Source organism: Coloeus monedula (genome assembly GCF_965178545.1).
Source record: "Coloeus monedula genome assembly, chromosome: 8".
Lineage (NCBI taxonomy): Eukaryota > Metazoa > Chordata > Aves > Passeriformes > Corvidae > Coloeus > Coloeus monedula.
Genome location: NC_138788.1, coordinates 38,502,902 through 38,529,478, shown reverse-complemented (window position 1 = coordinate 38,529,478; position 26,577 = coordinate 38,502,902). Strand labels below are relative to the sequence as shown.

Below are 26,577 nucleotides of genomic sequence, written 5' to 3'. Positions count from 1 at the left end.
AGTAAGCCAAAAGAAAATTCAACTTCCCAGATTGCATCACCTTCCTCACTTTTAAGGATCAATTCCTTGATTACCTGCAAGAGGAATGACCTCCTAAGGAAGCTACACTAACAAGTCCACAGATGCTATTGACTGCAATGGACTTCCTTGGGAATTTACATATTCACCAAATAAAAAAAAAATTAACACCTGGAGTCAATGGGGGTGATCTGGCCCTACTGTTCTCTTAAATAAGAAAAATGTCCATTTTCAGAAAGAAGACACTTGATTTTGAATTGCAATGACTACAAATACCCTGACTCACCCAGTATCCTGCATAGTTACACTGTTGGTTATGGTTTTCCCTGATAAAAACAAAATGTAAGGCACAAGGAACACTAGCCTACTAGCTTGGGACAGGGAAAAAAAATAACTTTGCCGCTACATATAAAAACACAAAATCGATTTTGTGCAATTTAGTATCCACATTTAATTTTGAATTTTTAAACTGTAAATTATCAAAATAGCAATACTTATTTCCTAGCAACATTTCAATAAATTATTAGACAAATCCAAATCACTGAAATGAAATTTTTAGCCTTGAAATATTCCATATATATCTGCTTGGTCTTGCTCCCTACCAGAGTGGTGACATTTTTGGGATGGAGGTTTTACAAGGATTAGTCATCATTTTTGCTATTATACGCTGTATAATCACCCGTGTAAACTCATGTCAGCTTGCCTTAAATTAACTTTAATTCAGGTTTGCCAAAGAAGAAAATCAGACCGTAACTAAATGAGGTCAAGGACTTTGAGGACCTCATCGAGTCCCACAATACCTGGATCTCTTTATGAAGTCCGTCTGCTCATCATGAGTCACGCAAATGGGTGCAAGTATGGATGGCAGATTAAATAACTCTGTTTAATATTAGTCAGAAATAAGAAACAATAACTAATATTTGTAAAAAGTTACACCTGAAATATTCCACTCTGTCTTATGTTAAATGTACTTAGCAGAAAGGTCAGAGCTCCTGAATTTGCTAGATAAATAAATGTTGGTGAGGTGGATGAATCACTGGAGAATTGGTGCATGGCAGCGAATGAATAACCTGCAAATGCTTCCCAAACCCCATTATTTCCCTTTTTCCAGTAGGCCAAAGATTCATGTCCCTGCATGCCGCCAGTTCATTACGGAGAAATATCATTCCTCTCCTGGCACTCTCTGGGCGGCCTCTCAGCCCCACGAGGACCCTTTAATGTTTAATTCCCCATCATCTGCTCCAGTGAACAGCTTAATCTCTGCTTGTATGATCAATACTATATCAGTGTAAATTAAAATGACAATTTTAAAGTAATTAAGCCTGTTAATGCTCGATTCAAATGTCATTATTTGCACAAGGGATTGAGGAGAAATTACATCGTGTCCAGGGTGACAGGAAAATGTTTGAGCCTTCTCAATCCTGTTGCCGCTGTGCCACTGGAGGCTTTAGCAAAGCAGATTAACTTCTAGCTCCCACTGCCAGGATACCTATCCAATTTCAAAAGAGGATAACACAATTTGATAAATTTAATTCCAGCTACAAACTCAATTATTGTGATAATGGATGAAAACTGGGAGGAGACACTAAACAAGACTCACATAAAAAAATACACTTAACTTCAGAATGAGATACAACAGTAATTGTTTTATTTGATTTGCTCTATCCCTTTTGAAAACCCTTTAAATAATTGTGATTGTTAGAAGAATGGCCAGCATTTATTAAATAGCATGAGCTCTGAGATCAAAGTGGCTGCAGTTTAAAGGATTTTGGTCACAATGGAAATGTTTGCTATCCTTCGTTGTACAGCTACATTTATTAGACAAGTAAAATTACATCATTACAGTATTGGATCTCATAAATAGATCTATAAAACTCAACTACACTCAGATGAAATCTCAGCCCATTCTACGTGCTGGCCTTTCCAGACCCTACTTTGACAGCATGTAGTCATTTATTATTTCAAAGGAAGATTTTAATAGTAGAAAACCCTAAACTTTTTGAGACAGCCATAGGAGTGGGCTTGGATTTCAAGTCTGACCAGCGGGAAGTGCAGTCAAGCTATTATTACCTGAGCTCATCTTTAACCTCGGGATACAGAAATCCACAGCAATTCAGGCAAAACATTGGACAGAGCCATCAACATTTTATATTTTGAAGCAGAGAGCAAAAGTGAAACACTGAATGTCATGGTTTTAACTCAATGGTAAGGAACAGTCAAAAACCTCTTATGCAAAGGAAGTTTCAACAGTATCATACTCCTACTGCAAAGGTACCACCAGCCTGAGAGGTCCATCAGCATTCCTGTCACTGGATATTGTTTAATAAATTCAGTTTATCTGACCGTTTGCATTTCCTGAAGTTCTCTGAAATAATTATATTGAATTTTTATTAGTGCACATGAAACATTTTTGGCTTTCACCTCTTTGAATAATTAATGGCATGTATTAAAGTGCCTTACAGGTCTAATAACTTGCAACAGATCTATGTAGGCCTGTCTTATTAACTTTTAGTTTAAATTACAGCAGAATTCATCAATCAGTGTTTCTAAAAAGCAGACTGCACATTGCCACAGACTCTCAAGAAAAATGGATCTCAGGACAATTAAAACATCTACTATGTCTCAAGTATTTTAATCAGAAAATCTATTAACCTGAAGATTTTCTTAGATGAACTGTCTAACAAAGAACCCTGAAAGGGTAACCAAAGACTATTAAAAATTTTTCACAATACTGAAGAAAATGGAAAGCACTAACTGAGCTTTAAAAACAAGCTTAAGTTTTTTAATTAAATTCGTTGACTCTAGCACAAACAGAATTCTGACATTAAAATTGAGTCAAGCTGATGGAGTGGCGTGCAGTAAGCTTGGTGTTCCATCGCTCACTCCTTACACACAGGAACTGCTGCCTGGCAGAGATCAAACCCAAGTCCCGAGTGCCATTTGATGTAACGAGAAAGATCTTTCTCCTGCAGGAATAGCTGCAGATTCAAAACTGGGAAGACAACATTTAGAACTGGGAGGCTACAGGAATGCTACTGTGAGTTAATTACATTTTGCTCTGATAATGAAATCTTTAAATTACAAAGCTTCTGCACCAAAACAGAACCAAACTGCTATCTTTTAAAAAATGACCAGAAAGCACATCAAACAAGTGAGGCCACTGTTACTCTGGGATTCCCCAATACCTTCAAACTCTGCTCTACCCTTTCTCTTCTCACATTAGTGACAGGCCTAAAGACTTGGCTGCTGCCATAGCATATGGAAGCATGCATGTGTTAGACAGGGGTTACTCTTCTTCGAGAAACTTGAAAGAGGAAATGAAACAGACATTTTTTGGAGGGGTTTTAAAATTAAATTAGGAAATATGAAGTAACACTGTTTTCATACCACAGTGAAATTATCACCCCTAACAATTTTATGCAGTATCTGCACTGACAGCTTGAACTATTTCCCGCTACACAGTACAAAAAATTAATCCAGACATGAGTCCACATATGGATTCTACAGCTAGCTAGTTGAATTCATAGAATATATATATTAAAAAGGAGTAACGTGCTATGAGTATTGAACACGGCATTTCTCCTCAAGTATCCAGCTCCCTCCTGCAAGGCAGAGCAGGGAGCATGGCTCACCAAGAGTACAGATGAGGACAGTTGCATAACCCCACCATTCAGAGCAGAGCTCATTGCCTACTGGCTGGAAGGAAAGAAAGAAAAATACAACTTTCAAATTAGTGCCTGAATAGATTATTAGAATATTTTCCTTTGTACCTCACTTAAAACCTGTGCACATGCTACTACATCCTTTCTGGCTTGCATTACTAGTAGGGCGTGTTAATGGACATCCCACCATATGGAACAACACATTAATTGTTTCCCTATGTACAATAATAGCTCAATTTATCATGCACATGTTGACCCATGATGGCTTTGCAAAGCTTAATAATCATCACTGATCTCAGTGCCTGAAGAATGAAGGAAGCATTGGTAAAGTTTACCCCAAGCAACAGATTCATTCAGAATTATTAAGCACATCTTTGCTGTTGAAGATAGAAAAAGTGTTCAACCTCACTTAGCTTTTCAAATTGCACTGGCAGGCTTTTAAAGAAATAACATGGGTCTGTAGAAACAAACCCAACATTACTGGGAGTCCATCAGATTTATTTATCCTCATCACTGTTCTGTTTTAAAACAACTCTTACTTTTAGTACTATATCTAGTATGAGCTGATTTTTTTTTCTACTAGGCTTTTATAAACCTGTGAGAAGACAAGGAAAACCAAGTGCTTTAACAGATTATTGATCTAACCTGATCTTCATTCCTCCTATGCATATTTGGTTCATTTAGCACCTACAGTAATGAGGGGCTTCATCTGGGTGATGGAGGGTCTTTGTCCTATGCTGGCAGTGCCACAAGAAGCTGTTCACATCAGGTACCCATCTCGGGCAAAGTAAACCCAAATAAACCCTTCTTGGTGAGGCAGCAGATGGCCATGTTAGACCCAAATACTGTGAGTTCAGCCACTTCAGCAGAATCCATCCAAAAACCCAAAGGACAGCAGCACTTCATAAGAAATTACTAAGACTTTCCTACAGTTTCACAAAAGGGAACTCGATGAATTCCCTGAACACAGGTGACAGTTGTTCAATTGTAGGGAGTCTCAGACCATGGAGTGAAGAGGCTCCCAGGTGCCAGGAGATATCCTGGTCCCAGTCTCAGCACGAGACATGAGTGCCTGTATGGAGCAGGATGTTGAACAGAACTGCAAATCTGAATTCCGAATCGGCCATTGCGACTCTTTGGCTCTTTCTGTTCACTGCTTCAGTGGGCTTCTGTCAGAAAATGCTAACAAGCCTTTAAGCTCTTTAAGAGCTTAACAAATTTGCAGTTTGCTCCTACAGATTTTGTGCAGAATATTTGTTTCCCATGTGTGGTGCCGTGACACAGCACTCAATCATATTTGTCTTTTGCCCTGATATATGGTCCAACCACAACACACTTGGTCAAACCTTTGCCAGCCTGTCAGTTACAAATTTTTCTTACTTTTTAGGAAAGTCTACTGACAAGTGATTGAATTAAAAGACAATCTGGGCATAACACTGATCTTAACATAAATGGACAAACTAAACACAACCAGCAGGACCTTAACAGCTGCTGACTTCTTTTTTTTTAATATCACAACCAGAAGTTTGCTAAGGACAACGTGAGGTGACCAAGGTACTGCCACAGTGCTGCAGTAGCTGAGGATGCTCCTGCCATATGATCTCTTAACCCAGGCACTGGTATTATCAGGTGTCAGGATGATGATATTCAAAGTTCTCCATTTTGCCAATGAACTAAAAACATTTTTGAAAATAGAGAAAAATACCCAAATAGACAGTAGGACTGGACTCTCTTTAATTTCCAAAGTAAAACAGAATCTAATATTGCTTTTCCACATGGAAATACTCCTAAATAGGAAAGAAGAGATGTTTTAGTGCTGCTGTGCTAGACACAGCTGTCAAAGATGTCCACAGACAGTGACTGCAAAGCTATGAAGGAGGGAGACAACATCTAAAGACTGCTAAAAATTCTTTCTTGCTTTCTATCTCTACATTGCTGCATGTGAACCTGTGTTTTTTTGCTATTTTACTGATTCCTTGGCCTCCACTCTTAAAGGCTTTTTCCCTTTCGATTTTTTTGGTTACTGAACCGGACTTTTTATGAACAAACTAAGAATATTCATTAACCCGCAGTCAAAAAACGTCTCTGAAAATAAACACAGGATCGTTGTTATTTAGCATACCCAAAGAGAAGAATATCAGGTTTGCAAACTGCATTTACAATACTCACGTTAGCAAAAAATCTAATTTCTTTTTTCCCCTTTGTCCTCACCACAAGTGATCTGAAAGGACATTAAACATACTGCCAGATTTCCCAGGACATGGGGAACTGCCTGTGAGCTGGTGATACCTACAGATTCCTATGTATAAGTCTTACAGTCCTGGGAGCACGGTTATGTGCCATACAGGAATACCAGAAAACAGACGCAGGTTTAAAAAAAAAAAATAAATAGTGTGAACCCCAGGAATTTTAATCAAACTCCTGCACACTAACAATGGCAAACCTGGTTGATGAAATGAAGTTAAGGAGGGAAGCGGACACTGACCAAAACTGCCATCAGCTCAGTCAAGTAATTTACAGAGATCCAGTTTTATTCTTCTTAATTGATCACATTTCCTTGAATTAAACAGAATAAACACATAATTTTAACTGTATTTGAAACGTCATGCGCTGCCTAGCAAATTCAGGAAAGGAACACTGCAAAATGGAAGCTTCCGCCTGTAGAAACGTGAAGGTGTGAACAGTGACTCGGGGACAGCTGGGGTGCAGTGAAGGCTCTGCAGGACAGACTGAACAGCTTAAGGGTCTTTTTTAACACTGCCCAAATTTGTCTGTCTGTTCATGGAAGAAGCCCCTCCCATGCCCATTGCAGCTCTTCTTTCCTGCCGCCTTTCAGCACTGAGCCGGTGCTCTGCCATCGCTGGAACAGCTGCCAGAGAACAGCAACATCAGTAGATCTGTTCAGAAGAACATTTTGATACCTAAAACTCAGCTGGCTGCTTTGTAAGAGAAAATGACTTTTTGAAAATGCAGGTGACTGCATATTATCCTTTCCACTAACCAGAAAGACCTAAATACCTCCACCCCCTGAGTACACAATGCTGCAGCGCTAGGACCCGAGCAAGTCCCAGTCAAAGAGCTCATTACACTGCTGCATACCTATTGCTGGTCGGACGTAAAATGAAGTTAAACCAATGAAGCAAAAATAATCCATTTAATGCTTATGCTCTGTGATGCATTTCTATGGGGTTTCTATTGTTGTTGTTACAGTGCTTCTGTTCATTCTTATGCTTTAGTGGTTCAACTGCAATTTATCAGCCTGGAGTGGAAAATACCTGGCACCTACTTAAAATGCATGGAGCTAGCAATAAAATTAACCTTGTGGCAATTGTTTTCCCACATGTTTGATAGACCAATGTCAGCTCATCTGTTAGAAGGAAATAAAAAAGTCAAGCCTAAATGTACAAAAAATTATGATGGAAGCCTTAAATAAAGCAAGGGTAATGCAAGTTTATTGAGTCAAAAATCAATCAATCAATGACCGAGTGGATTAGGAGCACCTCATAAGCCCCAAAGAAATAATTTGCCCAAACACTGAGATTTAACGGTAGAGGACCAAATTCCAACACTTTTAGGAAGTAAGTAATGAAAAATCAATTTGAAAGGAAAAACAGATCAAGAACCCTGGATTCTGACATGCCGACACATTTATTGCTGAATACCATTTCTTGGCTGACCCGAAAACTTCGGAAGGTGTTTATTTACTTTCAACACCTTCCAGAGATCAATATTTTTAATTTGGATCCGAGTTATTATTTTTCACATCACAGCATCGGGGAGTGGAGTAAAGTGGCTCATATTTTAGTGCTAAAAAGATCGATATGACAGTTTCACCTTCACTGCAGCCCCCCGCAGCCGCACGGGTGCACATCATCACGTCCCGCAGGGGGGTGCAGTGCCGCGGCACAGGGAGCAGGTCATCACCCAGACCCAGCTCCAGACAGCCCATGATTTACCTGGTCATGAAGGGCCTGGTGCCCTTAGAAAACCAATCTTGCTTCTCCCACTTTATCAGGCCTGTCTCTTACCCGGTGTACGGGAAGGGGGAGGGGGCAGGATGAGAGGGAAGGGGAAGAGAGGGAGGGCAGGAGCAGAGCAAAAGACAATCAGTTTCACAAAGCGGATTACGTCCCTCATCGTAAATGCATCCATTCGTTTTTACCTTCCTTGAACCAGGGCACATCTGTAATCGATAATTAATTTTCCATAAATTTCAAAATATTGTTCTGATGGCTGGAAGAAGTCGAGCACACAGGGGAAAGCAGGAGGGAGGATCCCTGTGGCACGAGGCAGTGTTGGTGGGCTCCAGTGGCTCTATCGATCGGCACTGCAGGGCCGGGGGAGCCAGGCGGGGACAGCCATGGGCCCGGCGGCGGGCGCTGCCCGACACCTCCTGCCCTGCCACCGCCAAGGATACGCTGCTGCTCCAAGAGCCAGAGCCGTTGGCACACGCTGCCCACACACTGACACACCTGACCACTCCAGCCTGAATCTGGCTGCTTCCTCTCCACTGTGACATGCTGGCTTCAGAGGCACCTTTTATACGCAGTCTTTAGGCTCCTACCCTCCCTTCCACAGTGGCATCACCCTTCCAGGGTAAGAGACTGAGATGCTACACAAACACTAACACAGTGCTTCAGAAAAAGGAAGACTGTTTCTAAATACTGAGAAGAGCATTAACTGCAGGTTTTACTGTACACAGGTCAGTGACATGGAGGTCAGTGTGTGGCACAAGAACAGGCCTGTGGGACAGGGCTTGGAAGACTCAAACTTACCTGGGCATGCATGCACTGCACAGGTAACTGCTGCAGGCTGACTACGCTGTCTGGACAAAGTACTCTCACGATCACAGAAACACAACTCAAACCCTAGCACTAATTGCACACCCCTGAGTGATTTTGTAACAAAACGGTGATGTCTAGCCCCAAGAAGTCATTGATGGTACCATAACATAGATGTTACTTGTCATTTAGTGCAGCAATCAGTTCCTTAAAAGTGCAGCTCACTTGAAACCAGGTGGTTACCAAAATGGGAAAGGCATCTACCAGTAAGAAGCATTTATGAGGAAATCTCACACATTCTTCTTACTGTGTCTTAGAAAACAGGCACCAGAGATGAGGAGGAAATGTGTCTCTGCAGATGGGCTGCTCCAAGGAACACATTCTTTTCTCAGCATAATTAATAGCTCACACTCTTTAAAAAATTGCCTTCATGAAGTCCTGTGCTTGGAAGAGTGATAAATGACAGTCATCCTCCTGGGGTGTGTTCCAGAATACTAACTGAAAAGTAAATGCAGGACTATTTCTCCAAATTATGTATCTGAGCTAAAGGTCATATTAAAGGAGCAGCTTTATGTAATGACATTAACTGAAAGCCAGCAGCTTCTGGCTTTCTGACAGCAGCACTGCAAAGTCAGGGTAAGGAGACTTCCTCGGACTCGCGGGGACATGCGCAGCACCCAAGCACGCCGCCCCTGATACGCCTCTTCTTCTGTATGGAGAGGGACTGACACCCACTTCTAAATTTGAGTCAGTAAGTCCTTCCACATTCAAGAAGGGTAACAGTGGAGAACTGCAGTGACTGACAAATGACCCAAATGTGTGGATGGTCACCTGTGCTTTTGTGACATGTTTAGAAGGAACAGTCCTTGGATTTCACTGCAAAGCATCTAATTTCCCAATTAAATCTTGCAACTCAGGAAGAATTCTTGGTTTGTTGATCTCTCTCAGTCAGAGACCAAAGGGATCCAGGCTGACAAATGACATTTTTTACTCTTACGTTAGTATTAGATCAGAAAACAAACACCAAAACCTGACCCTAGGATCCTGGTGCTCCCAGAGGCTATTTGGAAGCCTGGCAGGGAACAAGTCTGTGAGTTGGTATCTCTCACCTGGGAGAAAGGCTGAAAACTGAGGACACGTCCAAGGCCCCTGGAAAAACATCCATCACTGGATGTGCTTGGATGGAGACCCATACCTTGGATAATGCTCCCCAGACTTCTCCACTCCACCATCCTTGCTAAAGAACACATCCTTCCAGCTCAGCCAGTATAGACACACAGCATTTTACCGGCCTGTTAATACCCACTGCATCTCTGAAGAAGACTTATGAATGCTCTGCAAGTGGTATTTTGTTGGCTCACAGTTAAAGGCAAAAAAATGAAGCGGAGCTCTGATGCACTAGAAATCCTAAGAAATGACTGCCAAGTGACTGTCTCCAGTTTCACAACCTCATCTGGGATTGGTTCATCTGAGTTTTTTTAAGTTTGTATTTTCCAAGTGTTCTAATTTTTTTAGCTCAGATTTTTCTCACTCTTTCAGGACCACTGGAGATACTTTTTTTTTGTCCTGCAAAAAATCATTTCAATATACAGAAGAATAACCCTTGTCTACATGGAGAAATTGCTAGTCAATACGAATTTACAGCAAAGCAGTGGTTCTGCACTTCCCCAGAAAACAGCAGCCTCCAAATTATATTTTCATCCCTTCCTTCTCCATCTACCTCTGAGGCCTCTGGCACACAGGTAAGTGCTCTCCCTTTACTGCCCAAAAGCTAAACGGAGGTACCACCAGAGGGGAGTCCTTGCTCCTGCCTAGAGGGCGAGTCCAGAGAGAAGACACACCCATCGAGTGAAGCTCCAGAGTGTGTGCAGCAGACAAGCTCTGGTTCAAGCTCCCGATTTACACTCCCTGTTCTTAGGGAAGCAAGCAGAGGGTGGTTGGTGTACTGCAAAGTCACTGTCACTGACAAGCAATGCTACCTCCAGTTTGAAAGACATTAACGCTCCAGCAATATTTAAGTTCTGAGGCAGGCAACTGAAAATGTGGTAAAGCAACATGTGAAATGGGGGTATATAATTTCCCCTCTACCTGCTTCAATCCTGAACTTTAGTTCTGTACTGTATTAAGATTTTTCTGTTGTTCTTGGAGGAAACGTTGTTTTTCAATTGTAAAAGTAAAATTACAGTATCAGAAATATCATAACACCTTCCAAATGTTACTCAGTTCTGTATTTCCATGCCTTAAACCCATGTCTTCCTGTATATAACAGTCCAGGTAAACAGGATTTGTTCCCATGTACTGTATCCACCTGGGGATCTGACTGCAGGTTCCCTTGAGAAGCCACATGTCAAAAGCCAGCATTCCTGTAACCTGGGAGCACCTGTGTCCATGCACATGTCCAGGGGAGGATTTGGGGCTGAGATTCCAGCCAGCACCAGCATGAACACCGAATTGCCAGGCAGGTGATGATGCACTGACGTGTTTCTCTCCTCATCTATATCACACACGTTATCTGTATCAGGACCCAAAGCTGGTGCAGTCAGTTCCTGATCTGAAACTGAGGGGTTTTCAAAGTCTTACCTAGTAGTTGGGCACCAAGGGGACAGGAAGCTTGAAAATGACCTGACGTTACAGCAACTGTTATTTAAAAGTCCATTTGCATAAGAGAGGACTGCAAGTAGCAGCAACATTTGAATGGGGGGCTTATAACTGCAGCTGCTTTCACAAAGAAATGAGTCAGCACAGAAATACTCCATCTTTTTTGGAGACCTTTTCAGGAATGCAAGGCATATAAGACTGCAGCCTTCCGAGCCTGGGTTTAGTAAGCCATTACTGTAATTAGCTGTCTTGCAAAACATGTTAGGGGGTTTTGTGTTTTGTTGTGAGTTTTTGGTATTCGTGTGTGTGTTGGTTTGATAGGTTTTTTTAGATTAAAGTTATGATTTACTTTGTCTTCTTCCACCCTCCAGGGTCCATGCATTTCCTGATCACTAGGACTTTGCTCCCAACATTCTCACACATTACCCACCCACACAGACCTCCTTTCCTTACATGATTTCTTACTCTGTGGTCCAAATGCCCCAAACTGCTCTACTGTAAGTGGTCAAACCATCAACTACAAATTTTAATATGAGGGCCAGCCGAATTGTGGCCCAGTTTCTGGGCAGCCCTATTTCCCATAACTTCCATGACCGTAAGCCATACCTACAGGCATGTGCTGTCCCAGCCTACTTCCAGTGACATGGACCAGCTCACCACTGACACATCTGCTGACTTTCACAGACACATTAAAGATCAGCCCTAACACTGTATGAGACAGATTTCCACCTTCCATGGTTTTATACTGTCTGACATTCCCTCTTGGACAAACCGATGCCCTTTCCTGTCCCAAACAAAACTTTGCTCTTCTATTGACCTTGTTATTTGGAAGAAACTGAATGTACTTTTCAGATGCCAAATCCTATTTCTAGCACAGTTTTCCTATGCTTATTACAAAGCAGATGTAAGAGAAATCTTCTAGTTTGAGAACAAAAACCATGGGTATCTCAGAACCCTGGTACAGTAACAACTTTCGGCAAAGAAAAACATGCCTCCTTGTGAAAGATGGGGCCTTTTCCAAATGCTTCTCCACTAAACCTAAAGGATGAAAGATGCACACCCTGAATCATCAGACAAGAAGGAAACCAAGACCACCAGTCACACAAGCACATCCAAACACCGCAGGCAAACCTGCTCTCCCCAACAGCCAAGAGCACTTCGCCTCTGCCATCGCCCCTGCCAGGGAGAGACCCCTGCACAGGACACAGGAACTGGGAAGGATTTGTGGGTAATCTGAGAGTAACGCCCATCACTCCTAGAACCAATGTTCAGGGTGATTTTATTCCATTCAGAAATCGGATTTTACATTTTTCTCCAACAAAATCTTTTGTTTGCCTGGAAAAGATGGAATAGAATGAAACCGACCCCAAGCTCCTTTACACTTTGATATGCACAGCCAAAGGAAGGGAACAGATAAAAATCCTTCCCAACTGCAGCTGTTATCACCCACCTCTGGAGACCTGGTATTTATCCTGGTTATTTGAAAAAATTGTTATGATCAGTTGCTTTTGTTTTGTTACATTTATTTATGTTAATAAATTACTGCCAATATGGCAATCTGTGTTCAGGGTAAAGGCCAGAATTGAGACACAAAGCTATTCCTGTACAGTGAACCACTCAGCAAATAGCAATATTTGGAATTGTTTGGACAGAGGCAGCAGAGTCTTAGCCAGAATTCATGAGCAAAAATCACTTAATTTGTCAAAATGACTAAACCCCACATTTCCACCTTTTCCTCTTTTGTTTCACACGCTTTGCATGTCAGACAAATTATCAGGAAAATACTCCTTGTTTGACATTTCATTGGTTAATGCTTTACTGGTGCAGTAAAACAAGACAACTGCTGAAATTATAGGAAAATAAATTTGTAATTTCTTCCTCATTTAGCCATTTTTGAAGCTTGTGTATAGGAAAGTCATTAATGTTATGTCCTCCTATCGACGTTCCAAGCCTTTCAAGGGATAACTAATGTTTTTTCTATACTCTTCCATGTGGCCAGTTAAATTAGACACATTATTTCTGTGCTGTTAGGGAACACTGATCAATAGATACTTGGAAAGCCCTCTAAAACGAGTAGAAATGCTTCCTCAGTGTCAGAGGGTTCTAGTTTGGGTCTGCATGTTGCAAACATTGCTAAATGTAACAGAGCAGTGAGAGTGTGTCTGAGGCATTTCAACATTCACTTCCAAACCTCTGAACACTCACAGCTCTTTAAAGCATGACACGCTGTTTGCTGGGCCTTTGTCACTGGCTTCTCTCCCTGGGAACGGTTCTACTGCCGAAATCCATCGGCTTCTATCAGCAGAGGCTGCAGGCTTCACCTCAGCTCAGCATCACTCAAGAGCTGTGCAGAATCTTACCATTTTTCCCTTGGAAACTGGGATGCTCAGTGCCTTTCACAGCAACAGCCATATCCCGAGATATGATCAGGTGACATAACACAATTCCATCTTTTGCTCCCATTAGTTTTGATTTCATTGTGAAACAACAGGTGCATTCCTAGCCTTTCTGCACTGTATGGCAGGTGAGAGTGCAGTGAAACCCGATTGCCATAGGATGTTCACAGTTGGGAATGAGCAGCCTCATGGATTGATTTCTTTTTGGCTATAAATGCTGCATTATAACATTATTTCAAACAGTAATAAACCCATTAACTTCTGTCAGTAAACACCATACATTTGATTTTTCTACAGTCACACTGATCTTATTTAAGTATTAATTCAGTGCCTCAGACAAACACATTAGCAAGTATCTTAAGCAGCATTTCATAATTTCCTAAGCAATTATTTTCATATTTTCCAATCTCACGTCTTTTCTTGAAAGCCAGAGTTATTCCAAATCAAATATTTTGTCACATAAACCAAATTCCACACATGCATTACCTGAAAAGAGCTTTTAATAACATGAAGGCTCTGCTCTACCAGTGTGTAACTGGCCCTGCCCTTCACCCTACTACACACAAATGCAAACAAGATTTCTGACTGCCCCTTAGGCTTTTTTTTTTTCCTGTAAAAAGACAAAACTTGGGAACTAGGTGTGCAAATTTCTAAAGAGGACCCCCATGTGGGGCTTTGAAAACTTCAATTTAAAGCATTTCCTGTATTATTTGTGTCAGATTCTCAATTACGTCAGCAGGTAACACTGTTTTCCATTACCATTCCTCCTGTTCTAGTAAATACCCAACATCCTCCTGAGCACTTGGCAAGCCTTTATGCAAAATGCTGTTGAACCCTCGGCCCTTGTGAGGAGCCTGGTCGGCTGGGGGGCAGTGAGCAGCGAGGGGCTCTGCCACAGCCCTGACGAGCACTGCCCCACAGCCTCAATAGAAGGCTGGGAGGATCCCAGGGGAAGGGTTAGATCCAAGTAGATACACTCCACAACACTTAAACATCCACCAACATGTGCTCCCCAGACGTGCCGAACTAAGCACGTACTGAAACACTCACGGTGACTGGTTGCCTGCAAGGCAGTGCTGTGGGAAGAGACTACTCATGGATGAGCTGCTGACAATGGACACCAAGCAATCCTCTGCTCTCCTTCCTGCTTTTGGGAAGCTCCCTTGCCCCTGTCCCAGCCTGGCCTGGCCAGGAGATGTTTACAGTGAACACGGGTGGGGAATCACAGCCCCTGTGTCCACAGCACCCACTGGGGAGCCAGACCATTAAGCACTGGGCCTGCAGTGCACGCAGTGAGGTGGCACCGGTGTCTCTGGGCTGGTGCTGCTGCGCTGCACCCAGTGTCACACAGCACAGGGTCCTGGGACAGGCAGAGACACACAGGGTGCAGCAACGTCAACCCCAGCACTCGGGGAGGGGATGGATGCCATGACCAAAGCTGCAAGCCTTGTACCTGTACCAAGACAGCCTTTACCCTGCAGAGCCTGCTCCCAGCTTGCCAAGGAAATTTCCTTCCTTTCAGCTACAGAAGATTTGCTGTGTTCCTGGACCACAAAGAAACTGTATTAAAATAAGAGGCCTGAAAACAAAACTTTTATTCCATTCATAGTAAGCGAAAATCTCTACTAGCCATGCTTTCCCTCAAAATTCTTCACTGTTTGAATAGAACAAATTTATTTATCAAATGGAATTATTCTTCAAGAGCATATTAAGAAAAATAAATTTAAGTACTATGTACTATAAAAAAGGGAAAAAGCGAAATAAAAATTTCATGCAAAAAGCAGGCAACAAGTCTTAAGCTGCCACAGACTCCAAGTTAAAGCCTTGGAAATATGTCGGCAATATTGCTGGACTGTCAAAAGTAGAGCTGTCAAACAAATGGCAGATGATTGAGAAGATTTACGGTTTGAGGTACGTGTTGAGCCAACCAATAACTCTTTCCATAAATCTTTGGTCAAATTACTTTAAGAACATACAGTAATTAAATATGCAACAAGGCAGGAGCAAACAAAAATGCCACCTGCTCCTGCACTGAAATGAGAACAGCTCTCCCACCTCGCACCACCGAAGCCCACGGCAGTGCCACAGGTGACCCACTGCCGGCCGGCCCGGGGCACGGAGCTGCCCGGGGCACGGAGCTGCCGGCCGGCCCGGGGCACGGAGCTGCCGGCCGGCCCGGGGCACGGAGCTGCCGGCCGGCCCGGGGCACGGAGCTGCCCGGGGCACGGAGCTGCCGGCCGGCCCGGGGCACGGAGCTGCCGGCCGGCCCGGGGCACGGAGCTGCCGGCCGGCCCGGGGCACGGAGCTGCCGGCCGGCCCGGGGCACGGAGCTGCCCGGGGCACGGAGCTGCCCGGGGCACGGAGCTGCCGGCCGGCCCGGGGCACGGAGCTGCCCGGGCACTCAGCGCCTTTCTGCTGCTCCTACCACAACACAGGAGCGGACGCAAAATAAAATCCCAGCCGCTGTCCATCCCGAAACGTCCCCTGTGCCGTTCTGCCTGCGGCTGCCCTGCCGGCCTGCGGGCTCCCTCCAGCACCGCGGGCAGCGCTGGCTGAGGGCCGGCCGGGGCAGGGCCCGCCGGAGCCGGGCAGAGGGGCCGCAGGCTGCCTCGCCGCCCTCAGCCGCTCTCCTGCAGCTGTTGTGTTCCTCCTCGGCTGGGCGCTCCCGCATCCCCGCGGCTCCCCCGGCTCCCCCGGCCCCGCGGCTCCCGGAGCGGGGACACGGTGGCAGCGCCACGGGGCTCGGGGCTGCGGGCGGACAGGGAGCGCCGGCCACAGCAGGCTTTGCCTGCTTTAGCCTCACCTCTCCGGCAGCAATTAGAAAAGTCTTTTTTTTTTTTTTTTACCCTTTAAAAGCTTAGAAATAGTTGATTTCTTCTTGTGTTCAGAGACTAGAGTCTATAATTTAATTTCAAGTATTTCAGCTGATCTTTAGATGGATGTATTCCCACAAAAACAGGTTATAATTATTCTTTACATATAATTTTTTTTTCCTAGCCATGTAGTCTGCTGCACAACTGCAGGATGAAATTCTGTATATAAAATCCACAGCCCATACAAAATTCAATTCTATATAGGAATTCCACAGCTGATACAAAACAGTGTAACAATTCTGCAGATAAAGAAGCTGCTTTATCACCAATTTCCTCAGCACCAGCACATTTGTAAACAACAGAGATGGACCCATGGCTATATTACTGAGCTACTGATCTGTGAAATCCCTCACCGTAATTATTCTTCCTCTTACAATTATATAGAAGTGTCAGAAAACAAGTGGAAGATAAGCCATGCCCTCCCAGCAAGAACTCTGTTGATGTGTTTAAGAGATTTGTTTCAAAAATGCGTAGAAAAAAGACAACTCAAAACCAGAGGAAGGTTCTGCTGTGGCAACACCTTTCAGATTCCATTTCCCACCCAGAAGAGATTGGAAGCTATTACCTGCCAGACAACTTACTTCCCCCCTAAAAAATTAAGTGGGAGATTTCATTTCAGGTGATTGCAAATAAATATCCATGTCACAGAATGACAATACTTCTACAACCATTTTCCCAGGATTTTGTCAGAAGCTGTAGGATTAACTTTGACATTCACCAGCTTCCTTCATGAACTCATTTTTGTTCAATTAAAAGAAGATAGGAGATAATGAAGAGGTCAAACTTTGTGACACATTTCAAGAAACTCCCAACCGTGTATTTCACCAAAACTCAAAAAGCAGGAGGCTGCAAAGGGAAAGGATTCTGAGTTACAATGAAGACGACGAACATGATAAGAATGGACACAATGAGGTACGAACTGCTGCAAAACGTGCGGAAGCAGCGCAGTCTCCACCAAGTGCAGTACCAGCCCTGATCCCTGGCAGGCACTGCCACCACGAGGCTCCATCCCGCTTTGCATTTTCCCTACAAACAGGGTTTAAATCCTCATTTTTCCATTTCCCTTTTTCTACCACACACACCTCACTAGAAGCACTTCTTTGCATGCCTGGAGATTTACTTCTGGCTTTTCAGGGCCTTTATAAGGAATACTAACATGTTTTTCAAACGGTTTTATTCCTTTTATTTTGCCTAGGAAGTGTAGCTAGGAGAAAGTAAAGATCACACAAGTATCCAAGTAGCCAGCACCTGCACACAACCAGTGCTCTGCTGCCAGCCCTTGCCCAAGATTACTACACAGCCCTTCATCCTCTTGCTGTCACCAGCCTTACACATGCTCCCAAATGCTTGAGTACCAACAAAAAAAGCAAAGAACCAGCAGATTAAGATTTGTTTAAAAATATTTATACTAACTTATTGCTTAGGGAAAACAAAACCAAACAACAGCGAGACAGAGGGAAGCATTTGCTCAGGAGTGATGTGGAAGACTGATGATGACAGAAAACTTGCAGGTTTCTCATATGTGCCTCTTAGAAAGGAGTCTGGACTTTTCTCCAACCCAGAAGATTGCTCCCTGGATGAACCTCACAGGAGTTAATTTGAGCAGAGAGTCCAAATGACACTCCTGGCTCCTCCTGTGGCATCACCTTCACCTGCAGCCCAGCCCAGTCCCCAAGAGATCATCACATCTCTGCCAAGCAGTGCTGCTGCCACCCACCCAGATAAATTCCTCCTTCTCTGGGTTGGCATAATTTTTACACATAACAGTATAAAAATAAACTCTGGTAGAAAATATCTTTCCATGGAAAGGAGAGGAAGGAAAAAGGATTAGATGGAAACAGGCTCCTGTGAATAGTAAAAGAAAATTCATCAAGGCTACAGTAATTGAGAAGCAGGAAAACACACTCTAAAGCCTCCTGTTCAGCAGTGGGTCACAGCGACAGTGACAAATCTGAGATTGTGATCGACATCCCAGCAGCAGCAGCAGAGCCCCTTCTCTGGCCTCCCCAGGGCCAGGGCGCTGCCCGTGTTCCATCCGGGAAAGGCGCCCTCCGAGTGCGTGTGGGTGCCCTCTGAGCCTGGCAGCAGCGGGTGCCCAAGCGTGCCCTCCCAGCCATGGTGGCAGCGGGTGCCCAAGCGTGCCCTCCCAGCCATGGTGGCAGCGGGTGCCCAAGCGTGCCCTCTGAGTGTGTGCGTGTGCCCAAGCGTGCCCTCCCAGCCATGGTGGCAGCGGGTGCCCAAGCGTGCCCTCTGAGTGTGTGCGTGTGCCCAAGCGTGCCCTCCCGGCCTGGCAGCAGCGGGTGCCCAAGCGTGCCCTCCTGGCCACGGCGTGGGGGCCCCGCGGGCTCTTCCAGGGCATCCAGCGCCCACACACGGGCACTGCAGACTGGAGCTCCAGCGCTGCAGCCTGGTGCTCCAGCTCCATCTCCTGGGCAAGTCCTGCCTTTCTGCCAAGCCTGAACATTCTGTACAACTGTTAATGAAGTAGCGGGCTGAGAACTCATCAGCATGTGAATTCCCTCAACATTCAATTCAATTACAATTCTCTTCCTAAATCATCCTTTTTACTTAACCAAACTCTAAATTGGCAGAGCTAATAAGCTCGGGAGAATCAGTGTACACCATCCATTTCTGGGAACAGGACGATATTTTCTAAGATGCATTAATAACTATGACAGGATTTATGTATAAGATAAATTCATTTCAATTTCCTTTTTCAATTAATGGCCAATTATTTGAACTCAGCTCAACCAAAAATATTACTCAAGTATCATTAATCTAACAAAAATTAACTTTACTATTCTCTCAATAACAAGCAGATATTAATTTTAAGGTACAATAACGCACTTGAATAACATGTTGTCCATCTGTATTCTCAAGACCACTGCTGCCCACTGGAGCCCCCCATCATGCTGGCTCAGGGTATTGCTCTTAAGGATAGTGACTTGAGCAAAGGTCTACCCTAGATGCTGCTGCAGGCTACCAGTGCATTATCCACCCTAGAGCAAGAGCTATTTCACATTAACAAAATATACTGGTACAGAGTGCCTGAAGTAAAAACAATCCAGGGGAAAAAAAGGAAGCACAACCTTTTCCTGCACACCCTGGCAGTGCCTGGACTTGCTTTATCTTCACTGTTCCCAGAGTCTGGTGCCACCCACCCTCACTGAGGAGCGCCGGGTGCTGCGCAGCCACTGAGCCTCTACAGCGGTCGCAGCCCACCGTGCTCCGGGACAGCCCCGCGGGTGCAGGGACACGGCTGGATGGGCACCACCAAGTACCAGCGCACAGGGCAGGGGCAGCCAGGCAGCCAGAGGGACAGTCAGCTCCCCACATCCCCAGGGGCCTGTGCCCCATCAGAGAGGGGTGTGGTGGCAGGAGACCCACATGGGCATTGACTGACTGGTGCCTCTACCACCAGCAGCACCGCAAGCCTCTCAGCCTCAGCAACTGAAGCGCAGGTTTGGCAGGGGTATGGGAAGAATGCTTGTCAGAAAAATGCCTGTTACCACTTTATTCTTTCTTTCTTTATTTATTTATCTTTGTCCACCCCCCCAGGTGGTGGGAAGTTTCATTTCAATCATTATCTCACCAAACCCACCCTTTGGGGAGTTTTGAGAGCACAGAACCCTCTCTCCCTTCAATCTACTGGTATTAATAAAATTCTGCTTGCAGCTCTGGTGCTGTTTAAACACGTCTCTAATGTCAGAAATGCTGGTTGTGAAAGGTTGCTTTTTTTTTTGTTTTGTTTTATTTCATTTGTTTTTTAATTTGAATGAAACCGTGCTATACAATGAACTAACTGCAGTGCACTGCAATGTTACTAGGAGAAGGCTGGAACTTCAGCACATCACATATAGAACCCAGTGGCATTTTGTTCATTGCAAGGTCACCTGTGGGCCTGAGCAGGCAGACAGACAATGGAGGACGCTGTTTATTTTTTTTAAATAAACCTATCCTAGGAAGTAGAGCAATTACCCCACTGTGCAGATGCTTCTGCCCATCAGCTAAGGGCTGTCCCAACCACACAGCTCCCAACATGTTCCCTTAACACTCCAGGCAGGTGCTGGTGGTCAGCTCACTCTTGGAGGTCTGGTTTGCCAGGAGCCCTCCTCAGGATTGACTTACGCCAGTAAAGGTTCTCTCCCAACCTACAGAAACCACACGTTCTACACAGCAAGAAGGCTTTAAGCTACATAGGGGTTTCCTTTGCCTTCTCTGAACAATGAAAAGGAAGCCAAGGATTTGCTAAGCAATCTAAGATCTTAACTGAGTACTCAGAAATCAATACATTCATGGCACAAAACAAAACTAGACTTGATCTAATTACAATAAAAATGTCACCAATTATACTGACATGTTTTCATATAAAAATAATTATGGATTTGATGAAAACATCAATGTATTTCTGACTGATATTTACCTTCAGTACATTTTATTCTTCCAGAAAAAACCCTTATTTACCGTTAAATTGGGCTATTCAAGAAGTATTGACATGCAAAAGTTCAACACATCCAACTATTTTTGAGTAATTCTTCACATAGAGAAGTGACAAGATTTATGATTTACCCCTTACATGATTATACCAAGTAAAATAAAATTAACAGAGAATGTAAATACTGGGATGCTGGGTAAAATCAATGCAACTGCAAAGACCTATTTTATTGCGAGTGAAGTCCATTCAGAATAGTCACAACGCAATGTACTGAATTTTTCAGCTTCTCAGATTTTTACCTATTTCAGTCTTGTATCTGTCTTCTCATTAATTGTACATTCTCTGACAGAAACCAAGATCTACCTCCTAGATAACATTTTATACAACAAAAGAAAGGATCATGCTTTCAAACAGGGATTTACAGGAGGCTGCGTTTCACAGAGCTTTGCCAAGCTATTTGAGTGTCTGAAATTTAGCACATGAACCAGTTTATCCACACTCGACTGCTATTGGTATTTCCAGTCAGAACTGGAGCAGCAACACAGCTGCCAGTTTAGTTAATCTGAAATTTCTGGGAAGCCATTGTCAGAGCTGGGAGGCTGTCACCCGCCACCCTCATCCATAACTGCTGGAAGCGCTGAGCTCGAGCGCTGCCGCCTTCCCGCGCTGACAGGCATCAGCTCTAATGCAGCAGCTCTCTGCCAAAAGATTAATCTTCAGGTTTCTAAATCTGATAAAGCTGTGCCTCTCCCAAAGTGTGATATGAACTGCTTCATCCCTGGGCCCCCTGTGACACCCCTGCTGCTCCCAATGCCTGGCCTTGATGAAAGCCTTGGGCCAGGAGTCACTGCCCAAAGCTGCCGCTCCCAGCCCGACCCTCGGACACTGCGGGCTGACCCCCTTCCCTGGGACAGGGACCTGCCACCTCAGCACCTTCCCTGGCCACGCACTCGCTGCTCTGGAGTTTATTTTGTGCATGTGTTTAGTTAAAGTTTTGAGTGGAAGAAAATCCCACACAGTCTCACCCTACTGTCACTCCTGGCAGAACAAACACAATCCACCAAACTACAGCTCTCTCCCTCATCATGGTGCCTACCCCTCTCCCCACAAATCCTGGACCTAAAACCAGCTGCTTCTACACCAGATTTGTTATATGTGACCATAAATGACAAATCCTGATATTATGTCTGGGATAATGCAAAATGATCCATTTTGATCCTTAATACAATATAAATTATTCGTTTTTAAAACCAAATCACTCCACTAGAGACACCTCATTATTACGCTGGTTTCTTATTTCTCATGTGGAATTTGCCCTATGCTGCTGTAAACTGGAGAGAGGGGCTGCTGAGAGTGTTGCCTCAGATCTTGCTGCCAGTCCTACTGCAGCCAAGCTGAGTAACTGTGGGTAGCAAAATCTGGTTTAGTTTTGCAGGAGACAAGCCAAGGAAGGCCTTACAGAGGAAGTAATGCCAAAACTGGTAGAAAAGGGGATGTGAGAGCAGCAGGGAGATAAAGGTTAGCCAAACTGTAACTGCTTGGGCTTCTCCCTTTCTAAAGAAAATAGCATTATACAATGATATATGATAAACATTTATATTTCAGAGAGGTAATAATATAACGACAAAGCTACCATCTGCTGCCAAGTCTGTGCCTTAGAAGGGATGGAAAAAAGCCCACAGAAGTTACAGAACTTTGCAATCAAACAGAACTAACAACGAAACAGGGAGACACATGACATCGTACAAGGCAAACCACACTGGAGATAAGACCAAAACTTTACCCTAAATGGACACACCACATGTGAAACCCCTGCTCAGACAGTCACACACACACACACTGAGCAGAGGAGCTGGAGATCTGCCAGTTCAAATCACATGTATGAAAAACCATTTCTATGAATCCTTGATTCCTGACAGCAATGTCAGGAACTGTCAATGAGGACTGTGAGCATTCAGTGCCAAAAAGCAGACTCTAAGAAGTCAAAAGGTTAAGGAGCTCAACGTGAAAGCGCACCCTCTCTCCTTTCTAGGTTTTTGGCTTTGGTTCCAAGCCACTACTAATAAAGTCTAACAATGAAGGTATAAAACACTCCTCTAGCACACAGCATTTCCTCCCACTGATAGTAACACAAAACATCATTGAATAATTGCTCTTCCTTTGGGTTTTGCCTTTTCCACACTAAGCAGATTCAGCTCTAAAAGGTTCTTATGGGTTGGAAAGAGAAAGAGACAGAAAAAACCCAGAAACATCACTCCATGAAGCCATCTTTTTGCTATGCTTCTATAAATTGTGACAAAAGACCTGGATCCCAGAACACCCTTGCTGCCCTGCTGGATCCCAGAACACCTTGTGCTGCCTTTGCCTTGTCTGCATATGGAGACAAAATCATGGTGTTTCCTACACTCCTTCTCTACTAGCTCTGCTTTCAGGGATTTAATTACTTGTTGAGTGACAGCATTGCAGCAACATCTTGCTTTGAGTCTCTCAACACAATCTCTAAATCCCTTCCAGAGCACTCCCTCCTGGACAGGGATTCTCTTCACCAACACACTGTGCTCATCGCTATTTCCCAGTGGCTTTGCTGTTTTCTGATTATACCACCAGTGCTTCACTCTCACCACCAGGGCCCTAACATTGAAAAGCCTACACAAAGCCTGAGGACTCCCATGGGAAACTCCCTCCCTCCTGACATCCTCTAAGTTTGGGACTGATGGAGACATTTTCCAGCTGTCCAACAGCTCTCACTGGTGTATGTGGCATTATTTACAAACAGCCTGTCTTGTGGGGTACACATCAAACACTTCTGTAAACCCATTTTGTATCTTTACAGTCACCAGTTCAACAGAGGGTAATTTAACCAAACAATAAGAACATGTGTTTGTTTACACTGTTATCCATGGAAAATAACATTGGTACTAGCAGTCTTTTTTTTTTCCCTTCCCCTTTATTGAATCAGTATGTTGACAGATTTTTTTTTCCCCTGGAAGGCCCAGCTTTAGCAAATAAAGGATTAGAAGAAAAAAATATGCAAAGTAATATTTATGACAAGAAAGAGAGAAATACAAAGGTTGTTGGGGAATATTGCAAGAAACACAGTGCCTGGAAAATGTGGTATGTGAAACAAGAAACCACATTAGTTCTTGAACAGGGAACTTTGCAAAATACAGGGTTCTTCATAGAGACACTAACAGCACATGCTCTAACTGGGATTCCTGTTCAACCTCTGTAAGAACCTTTTTATCTACCATAATGCCATCAAGTCAAACCAATGTACCTCATGCTAAATAAAATAACTTCAATACTATGAAGTACTATGACTGTTCTTAAACAAACAAAAAAAAGTTGTATTTTGTTATGGATTGTATTAATTCTTCTATGCTGTTTCCCAAATTAAGATCACAGATGATTATCCCTTTTTCCTATATCACAAAAAAATGTTGGCTGGAAGGGAGCTCTGGAGCTCACCTGGCTGAAGGCAGATCAGGTAAATGCAGAGCCCCTTGCAGCTCCCCTGCCCACATCAGGAAATATGTTCTGTAGGACCCCCGCAGGGTCTCCACCAGTGTGTGGGATTATCTGAAGGCAGCTCTGACCTGTGAGTGATTCCAAAACACACAGCTCTGTACTACAGCTTTTACCCACCAGCACTTTCTGAACATCTGTACAGTTTCAACATTAGTGACTGAGGTTTGTCCCACTAAGGCTCAGTAAAGCTGATAATCTTGTTTTATCTTCTTTGATGAACAAGAGAAAAAAACCTGCTGATGCCTCTCCTCCAGTTTCATGTTAGCTGGGCTTCTAGCCAGAGTTATTAAAAAAAGAAGAAATAAAAACCTTTCCAGGTTCTTATTCCCCAAGCTCATATGTCTCCAAGCTGGGGTTTGTGTGTGTGCTGGGCAGCTGGTTTTTCTATTTTCTGAGCTGTGTCCCAGGTGCCGTCTTTGGCTGCCGGGCAGCATCAGGTCTCGAGCTGGGCTCCTCCGAGCCACCACTGCCACTGAGCAGCATACTGGGGGAGAAGGAAGCTTCTACCCTGGGAAGAAGGGAGATGTCACTGATTCACTTCCAAAGGTTGTTCTTTCCTATAGAGCCTAGCAGTGATCACCTGGACAAACAGCAGACGTGTTGGCACAATGCACAGCCTTGGCAACAACCACACAAGCCTTTCTGCTCTGCAGGAAAGGCAGCCCCGCACACATAATTTTACATGTACCTAAACACCACCCGTGTGCTAATGCAAACTTGTGCTCTGGCTCTTGTCACCATGCCCCAGGGAAGTGATGCTGTGAGCCAGCTCTGGAGATCCCTTACACAAGCCCTGAACCCTTGCCAAGCTTGTCACCAGCTCATCACACTCAGTGCTGGCACCACCTCACACTGCCAGGCTCTGAAATGGAAGGTGCTTCTGAGCCACCGAGGTTAGTTATTGGAGGAAAAAAGACCTTTGACAACCATTTTAAACAAAAAAACTGTCTGCACACTGATATTCTGCTCATTTTACATGGATGCACATCTGTGAAACCAGCATGTACACATGCCACAGAGTAAACACTTTTTGTAGTAAAACACAGTAGAAGCAAAAACATAATCATCATCAGGATGGAAACAGCTCACAGTCTCACATGGGTCAAAAATCCCAAACAGAAGAAATTCACCTTTGGTTAAACTACACTTGTGAAATAAAGAAATTTACCGTGAAATGTTCCTGTGATTTATAGTTCTCATCCAGGTAAACTCGAGCTCTGTTGTAGTCTTTCATCGCATCACTTGATAACAGTTCTCTGAAAGAGAAAGAAAAGACTGAACATGTAAAGGGAGATGCAAATGTACTGCGTTGCCTCAGCATTGCTCTGTGCTGTGACATCTCCCGCATCACCCAAAGGAACCCGAGTGGGACACGGCTGGGAAGGGGGCGGGTCTCTGGCGCCGACAGAACTCCATGAATTTGGGCGATTGGCGCTGACGGTGCCGGAGCCGAGCAGAGCCGAGCAGAGCCGAGCAGAGCCGAGCAGAGCCGAGCAGAGCCGAGCAGAGCCGTGCCCGGGGCGGGGGCCCGGCCCGCACCGCCGGCCGCCGCCAGCAGAGGGCGCGGGCGGCCGCGGCTCACGGGCGCTGCCCCGGGTTTGCTCCCGGCCCCGCTCGGACTCGGAGGCGATGAATTAAATCGGGATAAATAATCCCGGGACATTCCTCCGGTGACTGAGCTCTCCTGCCCTTGTCCCCGGTTCGGGGGGCCAGGCTATGGCCTCCCACCACTTACTTCACGAACTTGTCCACATGAGACATTGAAGCTTCGTAGTTCTTCCCTCCGAATTCTTGACAGTGTAAAGCCATGAAATGGGGCTTGTGTGCATGGACCACCTGGAACAAAGAGAAAAGCGAGATTTAACGAAGTTGTGTCCACAGCTCAGCACACAGCAGGAACGACACAGATCCGGGCATTCAAAAAGGAGGACTGGCAGCTACTGCCTGACAGGTAACTGGAACACTGGCACAATAAGCAGCAAGGGGAGCATCATTTGCCATCCACATACAAGACTGATAATACACAATAATTATCTCAGATATTCTTAACTAACATTTTCTATTTTGAACTATGACTTAGATCCTATGTTTATATTTAAAATACATTTATATTTAGTATTTGTATTTAAAAGATAACCAAACTTTTCCAACTCCCCTCAAAGAAGACCTGACATGATTAAGATGATCCAAACCTTTCCGTGTCTCAGAGGTAGAAGAGTTCAAACACCTCAATTCATTTGCTAGAGTGGACACTTTTCCACTTCTACAAAATTTCTCAGTGCTGTT

The 26,577-nt window shown here is 44.2% G+C and overlaps 1 protein-coding gene across 2 annotated transcripts in view; it reads right to left on the bottom strand.

The window, feature by feature from the left end:
* Positions 1-26,577, bottom strand: part of INPP5A (inositol polyphosphate-5-phosphatase A) — a 193,731-nt gene that overhangs the window by 112,185 nt on the left and 54,969 nt on the right. For both annotated transcript variants that reach the window (XM_082285746.1, XM_082285747.1), the window contains exons 3-4: positions 26,027-26,127; positions 25,460-25,547 (exon numbers count right to left, since the gene is read on the bottom strand). In XM_082285746.1, coding sequence (XP_082141872.1) covers positions 25,460-25,547; positions 26,027-26,127 — 189 coding nt within the window. The remainder of the gene's footprint in view (positions 1-25,459; positions 25,548-26,026; positions 26,128-26,577) is intronic.